At 46.7% G+C, this 10,000-nt stretch overlaps 1 protein-coding gene across 2 annotated transcripts in view; it reads right to left on the minus strand.

The window, feature by feature from the left end:
* Positions 1 to 1,472: 1,472 nt before the first annotated feature.
* The window catches only part of LOC122255637 (beta-3 adrenergic receptor), a 78,896-nt gene continuing 70,368 nt past the window's right edge, over positions 1,473 to 10,000 (minus strand). For both annotated transcript variants that reach the window (XM_043019855.2, XM_043019854.2), the window contains exons 3-6: positions 4,661 to 4,981; positions 4,046 to 4,267; positions 3,573 to 3,762; positions 1,473 to 1,986 (exon numbers count right to left, since the gene is read on the minus strand). In XM_043019855.2, the coding sequence (XP_042875789.2) occupies positions 1,480 to 1,986; positions 3,573 to 3,762; positions 4,046 to 4,267; positions 4,661 to 4,981 (1,240 nt within the window). In that variant the 3' untranslated portion in view covers positions 1,473 to 1,479. The remainder of the gene's footprint in view (positions 1,987 to 3,572; positions 3,763 to 4,045; positions 4,268 to 4,660; positions 4,982 to 10,000) is intronic.

Genomic DNA, 10,000 nt, shown 5'->3' on the forward strand with positions numbered 1-10,000 from the left:
AGCAGCTGAGCTCCGGACTTCAAAGGCAGTGAGATGTTCGGGATGCAAAACAAATTTACGAATTAGGTGTAACATTATGAAAAAAAAGGAAAAAGAAAAAGAAATATCTTAGTGAGGTAATGGCACGAATGCCTAGATTTGGTTGACTGAGTATTATTATTATTATTATTTTTTTTTTTAACCAAGACCGTAATTCTGCCTCACATCCCGATGTTTTTTTTTATCATCTATACATAATTAGGTCATAAAATATGAGAACATGAAATATAGAAATCTATATACAATTAGTTGACTTTGTAGCGAGGAATATATAAAACAATACTTTGTGAACTACTGAGAGAACATTGGAAATGACTTGTCTGGTGGACGACCCGGATTTAAAATCGAAGATGATAAACAGCTTCAGTAAAGAGATAATTCTACGACCTCCAGAAGCTGCCTCTTCATACATCAACAGGTACGACTCTCCGGGAAGGTGGCGTCCCTGTTCCCAAAGCCACTACGAACTCAGACTAAGTCGTAGCAGCAGCAAAGTTGCCACCCAGGCCGTCGCACCATGACATGGATACATAAATAATGTCATAACTTAATAATCACAAAGGTTGAGCATTAACGATGCCACGTCCAAGGGTGATGCCCCTGTTCATGCCCCTGGTAACACCCTGGCTTACATACATACATACATACAAATATATATACATACATACATACATATATATATATATATATATATATATATATATATATTCATGTACACACATACATATACATATATAAGCATACATATATCTACACACATAAATATATACAAACTAATACGAACTTTAGGCAACAAAGTTCAAAAGAGAGAACATTTACAACACGTCTAACGTATAGGTCACATTTCATGAGGATATGAATAAAATAAACACTTAAGCTTAAATGACTCGGTATCTTCAACTAAACCTATGTCGCGGGCACACTGAGTCAGGTCACGGATTCATGCCTCTGAAAAGGAGATGATGAAGAGGCGTTCCTTCGGGAGGAGCGGCCTCGACTTTGGTCTCGAGGGTGAGGAAGACCAACCAACGAGGTGGACCTTCGTTACAGCACCAAGGGGTTTCCCTGCGAGGTCGACGTCTGGGCCGGAGGGTCACTCGTCGGAATCTCGCATGGTCTGGCGTCCTCTGGGAGATCATTTCTGTCGGACGCGGTGCTCTCTGTGGCTCTTGGAAGGTCGTTTGCTGGGGGGTTAGGCGTTTCGAAGGAAGAGCTACACTCTGCAGCGGATGCGAGGTCTTGCACGGTGTCAATGGTGCTGGGGGTCACGGCGTTGGTGGCGTGTGTTGAAGGCAAGTCTCCTCTTGAGTCTGGGAAGTCTCCGGCGTGGGCGGTGGGCGGTCTGGGGCGGAACTTATATCTTCTAAACTTGGCGTCTCGCTCGTGGAGGAGGTGGGGGCTGGATCTCCGCCAGCCGGGGCCGAGGAGGGTCCCGCTGCGTCAGGAGTCCGACTTGGCCGCAACCACTTTGGGCAGCATGCTCTCACTCTCGGCAGAGGAGCACTCGGTAGAGCCCGAGGCAGCGGTGGAGCTCGAAGTGGTAGTGGCCGTAGAAGCAGACGAGTTGGAGGTGACGGAGTCGCGCCACGGCTCCCAAGAGAAGCCGACCGCCCGAAAAAACTTGTTCAATATCGCCTGCAGGGGGGACTGGGGGGCCGCCCGCTGGTCCTTGCACGGGAGGATGTAGGGGTCGAGGGCGCGGTCGAAGTAGCCGTCGGGCACGGTGGGCGAAGGGGGAATCATCTCCAGCTGGAGGTGCAGAAGAGGGCGCCCGCGCCGGCTGGAGCCTCCGGGGGACTTGCCGGCGCTGAGGGGCAGCCCCAGGAGGCGGCGGACCTCGCGCTGGATCCTGCGGGAGCGATACAGGTACACGTAGGGCGACACGGCCGAGTTGCTCAGCACGAGGATCATGGCCACGTTTTGCACGACTTTCGGGACCCTCAGAGGCTGAAAGGAAGAAAACGGCACGTAAGTAAACGAAGTCCCATTGCATAAACAATAAACAAAAACGGAGTCGCATTGTGACAACCTTGACCTAGCAACATCCTTCAACGCTCCTAACGAACTTCCTGCTTCCTTCCTCAATCACGGCCAATCCCAGGACATCCTCATTAACTTCCGCGACTTGCCTGGTCAAAGGTCAGACAACGGTAACCTTTTTTTTTTTTTTTTTTTTTTTTTTTTTGCCAAGGCTAGTAACTTTCCGCTTGACCCTTTTTTGAATTCGGGAAATCTGCGCTCTCGAGAAATTATTGGTGAAACTATCACAACGTCTTATAAGAACAAAAACAAACAAACAAACAAGCAAACTACTTAAAAAAACACACACATCACAAATTAAAAAGAAATTCGTCGCGATTAACATGAAGTAAAGAACGGGCGGCATAATTCGACAAATAAAACCATGCGACGAGTTATGATAATCTTTATCTTTTCCTGTTTCCTGGTTTCTTCCTATATAACAACAAAAACAACAACAAAGAAAATCCCTTTGTTTTTATGACAACTCGGAAAATATATTCAAAGACGAACATCAAGTGTGTCAAGCACGATGACAATGCCATTAAAGTCAGAGAATATGTGTTCAAGACGCTCGCTCGCTCTCGCTCTGGCTCTCTCTCTCTCTGGTCCTCTCTTTCTTTCTCTCTCTCTTTCTCTCTCTCTCTCTCTCTTTCTCGTCCTCATTCTCTCTCTCTCTCTTTCTCTCTCTCTCTCTCTCTACCTCTCTCACTCTCTCTCTTTCTCGTCCTCATTCTCTCTCTCCCTCTCTCTTTCTCTCTATCTATCTATCTATCTCTCGCTCTGTCTCTCTCTCTCTCTCTCTCTCTCTCTCTCTCTCTCTCTCTCTCTCTCTCTCTCTCTCTCTCTCTCTCTCTCTCTCTCTCTCTCTCTCTCTCTCTCTCTCTCTCTCTCTCTCTCTCTCTCTCTCTCTCTCTCTACCTCTACCTTTCTCGAAATGTCATCCAAGATTTATTTTGAGTTTATTCATCTAATGGCGAGTCGACCTTTTATATACAAACGGGTGCCCTTATCTTATCTATCTCATCTCTCTCGCATTATTGTTTCTTTCTTCTCTATCTACCTGTTTGTTCATTGGCCTATTCATATATTCAATCCGATATGCAGGTGTTTGTTTACCTATGCAATGTGATATTTTTGGTGTCTACATTATAGGACTTCTAGCAAATATATTGAAAGAAAATATGGAATTGTGATATTCGTCAGTTCTCTTTTTTTTTTTCGTAATCTCGGATTTTCATCTACCTTTGCCTCTATTAAATTGAAATAAACAAAATACAAATCTAGACCGAAACTAAACAAAGGTTACTGAGAAACGATGACCTTACATCGGTCATACAATCATCTACAATTTAAGGGAAAAAAATAGATATTCAATCTTTCAAAACAGAATCTCACTCAATATAAGTAAATAAAAAAATAAATGAATAAATAAATAAATCCATAAATGAGTAAATAGATATATACAAATCAATAAATAATTAACACAGCCTAAAAAAGAACCATCGTCTCACCTGGACAAGCGGCGTATGCAAAATGGCGGACGCGTAGTAAGGCAGCCAACACACGAAGAAAAGCACGATCACGACCACCGAGATTTTGGCGGCGCGGGACTCTTCCTTGTGCAAGAAGAGCGACGCGTTACTGATCCGGTGACGGAGTGTCGTAACGATCTGGGAGGAGGTAGAGCGCGTCGAAGGAGTCCTAGGATGGAGGGAGGGGGAGAAAGAGAGGCCTGGGTTATTAGCTTTGTCTGATTTTTTTTTTTTTTTTGTGGCTTATATTGGGTTATCAATCTGTTTGGTACTTGTTCTATTTATTATTCACATGTTTTCATTTGATTCTCGTTTCTTAGTAAATTAAACGTGTTTTTTCTAGATTAAAGAAAAAGAAAATCCTCATATCGAAGCACAAGAAAAATTCCTCATCTCGAAGCAGATTCGAACTACAGAAACGAAACCGACCAACGACTCTCTGTCCGACTCACCTCGAAGGAGCTCTCGGGGGACCAACGGCATCGAGGGTGGCGCCGCAGAGGGAGTTCCTACGCGCCCTCTCGCTGTTCTTGTGCGCCGCGTGGTAGATCCTGACGTAGATCCAGATCAGGAGGTGCATCGGTCCTACGAAGGATACCACCATGTTGATCAGGACGAAGTAGGAGCGGAAGGTCCAGATGTCTCCGCTGGGAGGCACTGATCCGCAGACATTCCTGAAGGAGGAAGGTTGGTGGTTAATGCGGGAAGGTCTCAGTTGTTTACGAATTTATACATTTATTTGTTTATTTATGCATATTATTTCTCATCGTTTTTTCTTCATGCTGATTTGTTGCAAATCGCTCGCCTATCTTATTTAGTTGGTATGATTAACCGCTATCACGAACAACCTCCCTTTACATAACCCCAAATCTTTCTCAACCTCAATAAACTCCAAAGACCCTAGCACTCCCTCAACCTCCAACCCCCCAACCCTCCCCACTCTACCCTACCCCTTAATCCTAAACCCCCCTTACCCCCTCACTCCCTTACCCCCTTACCCCCTTACCCCTCACCCCCTCACCCCCTTACCCCCCCACCCCCACCCCACAGAACCCCATCAGACTCACCACGCCCTTCCGGAGAGCTCGCCGAACCCCGCGGCGACGGCGATGAGCGCGGCGAGCACCCACCCGCCGGCGATCATGGCGACGCTCTTGGGCCGCGTGACCAGCATGTGGTAGTGGAGCGGGTCCGTGATGGCGCAGAACCGGTCGACGGCGATGAGCAGCGTGGCGAAGACGGACGCCGACGCCACCAGTTCCGACACGGCGTCCATGGCGCGGCACAGAGCCACCGACTCCCAGCCGACGTGGAAGGTGTCCGCCACCACTAAGGGCAGAAGGAGCCAGGACGCCAGCAGGTTGCACACCGTCAGGCTCATGATGAATCTGGCGAGAGGAGAGAAGAAAAGGGTCGTTGAATAAAGAGTGATAAAAGGAAGCGACCGGAAATAGACGACATCATTAACGAAAAAAAAAGAGAAAGAGAAAAAAAAATTAATCAATCAACAGCCAGCATAAACATAATGAACCTTCTGGATACACTGGGTCTCAGTCGGAACTTCACTCATGAATTTTATCCCCATTTCTTTTCGTTTATTATCATCTAATATTTTCGCCAAATGAATTCATTTGCATCTCAAGCTGTCATAAAGACGAGATAAAAAAAAAGAATGGTTCATCATGAACTCCTCCGTCATAAAGCTTAATCCCTGGGTGGCCATGACTGGAGGACAGACGGAAACATTACATCAGGCAGACATAGGAGCCGCCTCTAATCCCACAATGAATGAATGATGTTGGTCGTCGTCCTGGCTCGCACAGGGAGTGTTGGACCGCTGAAGGTCGCCCCAGGTACGTCCCTCTCTCTCTCTCTCTCTCTCTATCTCTCTCTTCGGCTCTCTACCCTTCCTCCGCCACCTGTCTGCCTCCTCTTCGGGTACGCCTCGGGTTACAGGAAATGTGAATCGCTATTTCATTCATTTCCTATTTTCGAGGATTATATTCAACATCTAGAAGAGAGAATACGCTATCAGGTCGGGCTAACTATCAACACTACGTATTTTCATCGGAAGTTTTGCAAGAGGATGGGAGAGAGGGAGAAAAAAAAGGGTGATGGATATTGGTTTGTGAATGTTCCTTTTGTCGGCGGATTAAGAATGCATTAGTTTAAACGCAAGTGATAGCTTCAACCGACAGACCGATGCTGAGACTGTCAGCTTTCCTACCTGCCCAAGTCCTTACACGTCCCGCTGGTGGTACTTACGGCGTGTTCATTTTATTACCTTGCCTTTACCGTGTCTTATTCATGCAACATCGTGTTTACACTGTAATCATTACAATAATCGTAAAATCCATGTTCAACTCAGTAAAGAAATAAGAAAGAAAGAAAGAAAGGAAGCGTTTGTCGTAAGTAAATCGTTTTCTTCCGAGGTACAGACGCACTTGGAGAATTCAAAACACTGCTTCGAAAACTCCGCTTCGAAAAAAAATAAAAGGGTTTGGAAGATTCGTTGTTAAGATTCGGGAAGCGAAGGAAAAGGTGCACAAGGACCTCGTCTCGGGAGGGTGCGAAGGTAAGGTGTGTTGGCGGCAATTAGAGAAGTATTTGAATGCAAGGATGCGTGTCAGAATGAATAGGAGTGTCACATCAGCACTTGTTTGGGGGACCTTTGATGGATGCGGCGAAGGCGGGGGGGTGGGGTAGGGGGGAGGGGGGCGGTAGGAAGGGGGGTATAGTAGGGATGAGTCGATCGAGCATGAAATTATTTCTATCGTTCTTTCTCTCTAAACCTTACCAGTTAGGGCTCTCTACCCCATCTTTATCCCTCTTTTTCTATCTCTCTCTCTTTCTTTCTTTTTCCTTCATACGCCTTCGCAGAACTATCGCCATCAACCCAAACACCAAAACGGATCTTCTCAAAAGGCCTTTCCCAACACCACGCAAACACCACGGAGGGAAGTGGCCGTCTGTAAAAGGGTATTAAAAGTCTTCTATGGGCCACTCGAGGTCTCACACCCCACGCTCGCTCTCCGCCCGGTCCTTCCCTCTTCAACCCAGGTGTCTGAGACTATCATCCTGTTTTCTTATTTGCATACGATCTTTTCTTATCTTCAAGTCTTGTGTAATGGCTCTTTCGCGGCTTGGATCTGGGTTGTCATGTCGTGTGGGTTTGGAATCACTTGTATTTGGTTGTCATGAGAGGGGGTAAAAGGTTGTAAAAGGGTATTGGGTTGATATTTAATATACTACCGTTAATTCCATCTTCTTGTCGCCCGGAAGATATTCAGATTATAAATAAGATAAATAATTCATTAGGCAGACGATTTCGTTAAAAAAAAAGAAAGAAAGAAGAAAAAAAAGATGTTTAGCCGGAAGGGAAACGGAGAAAAAAAAAAAACACGAAAAAACAAGATCGGTGCCTCGATCATTAATGACAAGGTTGGGTGATGGTTGATGGGCAGTTACGTTGATGGACTGACGGATTGATCGAAGGGGAGGGGGGTGGATGGGAAGGGGGAGGGAGGTAGCTTATGGAAGGTCCATGGAAGGGGGGGGAGGGTAGGAATGGAATGCCGTTTCATATTCCATTTGGTACCGTGCTGGAGGCCTGACGATGAAGATACTGATCCAGAAAGAGTAAAGAGAGAGAGAAAGAGAAATAAAAAAAGAGATGTAAAAAGAAGAGAGAGAGAGAAGAGAAGAAAAGAGAAAGAAAAATGACTCGAGAAACAGTCGAAACAGTCTGTTTCATTTATCTACTTCGTTTCTATCCATCTCTCCCCCTCCCCCCTTCTCTCTCTCTCTCTCTCTCTCTCTCTCTCTCCTTAGACATCATCCTCCGAACTTTTTTTTTTCACCATCCAAGGTCACGCCAGCCGGAAACTCGTCCGTGAATCCGTACGCCTAGCCTCGTTTCGTGACCTGACCACGAACGGGAGTCGTTTGAGAATCGGTCGACTTGATGGAACAAAATACCGTCATTATACCCACTGACTTAACCACAGGGTCGAGACGAGATGGGGTATGGAGGGATGGGGGTATGGAGGGATGGGGTATGGGGGTATGGAGGGGGATGGGAGTATGGAGGGGGATGGGATATGGGGGGATGGGGGTATGGAGGGATGGGGTATTGGGGTATGGAGGGGGATGGGGATGGAGGGGGATGGGGATGGAGGGGTATGGGGGTATGGAGGGATGGGGGTATGGGGGTATGGAGGGGGATGGGATATGGGGGTATGGAGGGATGGGGGTATGGGGTATGGGAGATGGGGGTCTATGAGGATGGGGTATGGGGGTCTATGGAGATGGGGTGTGGCATATGTTTTTTTTAGGGGGGTGGGAGGGGGTAGGGGGGGGAGACTTGACACTTGAGGCGGCTGGAAGACGTTGACTCTTTTCGTGGTGGCTCAAGGGTCTTGGTGTGAGGTAATACTTAAGTACATTTAGGCTCTTTCATGTCTGTCTGTCTTCTCTCATTCGGAAATGCCTTTCGTTCGCTGGTTTTTCTTTTTTTATGCGTCTTGTACCTCTCTCTCTCTCTCTCTCTCTCTCTCTCTCTCTCTCTCTCTCTCTCTCTCTCTCTCTCTCTCTCTCTCTCTCTCTCTCCCATTCTCTCTTTCTCTCTTCCTCTTCCTCTAAGTATAAATCTATATTAATCTATCTATCTATCTATCTCACATCCGCCTTTGCAGGAGTATAAACGAATCCCTTATATAGAAGATATTGCAAGTGTCACCGTCCCCCCCCCTCCCCCCTGCTGTGAGCCTCGGAGATAACCCAGCATCCACGCCGCGAGATCTGTATCTAACCGGAAGATCGAGCCAGAGCGAAAACAGCTCGATTCCTGGCACCGACCGGGTTAGAGTGCCAGCGAGCCATCTACCCGCCAACCGCCGAGCGAGCTAGAGCCAGAGCCAGAGCCAGAGCCAGAGTCAGAGGACCTTCCACATCCTGGTACACTTAAGACAAAAACGGAAGTACTCATAAGGCAAGACGAGTGCGCAACGCAACGAAGACACTTCTCCGGGAGCTACTTAATGCACGATAAACAAGAGCTCAACAAAAATCCATATGTATGAAGGACAAGCCACTTGAACACTTCTCGACGTCCTGTAGGCTGAGCCTTAAGGCCTCTCACGCCCCCCACCCTCTCCCCTTCCCCTTTCTCTTTTATCTTATTCTCTGCTTTGTTCTTTCTCTCTTGTTCTCCTTCGTTCACTTTGTTTTTTATTTATATACATATTTAATGAGGGAGCTTCATGTTCATCTCGCAAACCCGATCATTATGGCGTCCGTGACCACAATATCGCCGCGAGCTTTTTATCGCTCTCGTTCCCTCTCTCTTGTGTCTTGATTTAAATTGGGAGGAAGCCAACATGAATGGATTGTGTATCTATCTATCCATCTGTCTATCTTTCTATTATTCTATCCGTCTGTCTATCTGCCTGTCTATTATTCTATCCGTCTGTCTATCTGTCTGTCTATTATTCTATCCGTCTGTCTATCTGTCCGTCCGTACGTCTGCCTTTCTGTTTGTCTGTCTGTCTGTCTACCTATACATGTATATACGGATGTATATATCATGATGATGTATCTTAACCCCAGGCACCATCATTACCCCCACCTTCCCCTCCCTATATCTCCCCCCTCTCCCCTTCCACCCCTCCACCCCCACCCCCCTTTCCGTAGTGCCTTAGGACCAGCGCATAATCAGACGAGTCACCATAACTCATTGACTCTCCTCTCTCTTAACGGTAGCGAGGCGGCGTTCCAAGATGGCGGCGACGTTCGTAAAACGGTTCAACGGTTAAAAAAAGAAAAAGGCCGCGGTTATTAGGCAACGTGAATATGGATTTTATTCAAATTTCTCTCTCTCTCTCTCTCTCTCTCTCTCTCTCTCTCTCTCTCTGTCTGTCTATCTCTTTCTCTTCTCTCTTTTCTCTCTATTTACATGAGACCGACATCAGTCTCCCAGGAAAGTACGATCGTCTTTTGTTTAAAACGTGCATACGCTTCGTTAATGGCTCGGACAATTGGTGCGATTCAAGAACAGTCAATTGCACAGGAATGATTAGCAACGAGTAATCAACAATAGGCTATACAAGATCAGCCATGTCAGTTACCATTGCAAGATATACCATGAGAATCCGTCACCTTCTTGACCATTGCACAACCTGTCTCGAGACTAAATTACACCTTGCGCCATTATCTTCCTTATAAATGCACAACTCATCCTTTCCACCTCTTTCTCTCTCTCTCTCTCTCTCTCTCTCTCTCTCTCTCTCTCTCTCTCTTTCTTTCTCTCTCTCTCTCTCCCTCTTCCACCCCCTCTTCCCCTCTCTCTCCCTCCCTCCCCCTCTTCACCTCTCCCTAACTCCCCCTCTCCTTCCCTCCCCCCCTCTCCT

The sequence above is a fragment of the Penaeus japonicus genome, unplaced genomic scaffold (assembly GCF_977035675.1).
Source record: "Penaeus japonicus unplaced genomic scaffold, GWHDUDI00000001_assembly GWHDUDI00000024, whole genome shotgun sequence".
Classification (NCBI taxonomy): domain Eukaryota; kingdom Metazoa; phylum Arthropoda; class Malacostraca; order Decapoda; family Penaeidae; genus Penaeus; species Penaeus japonicus.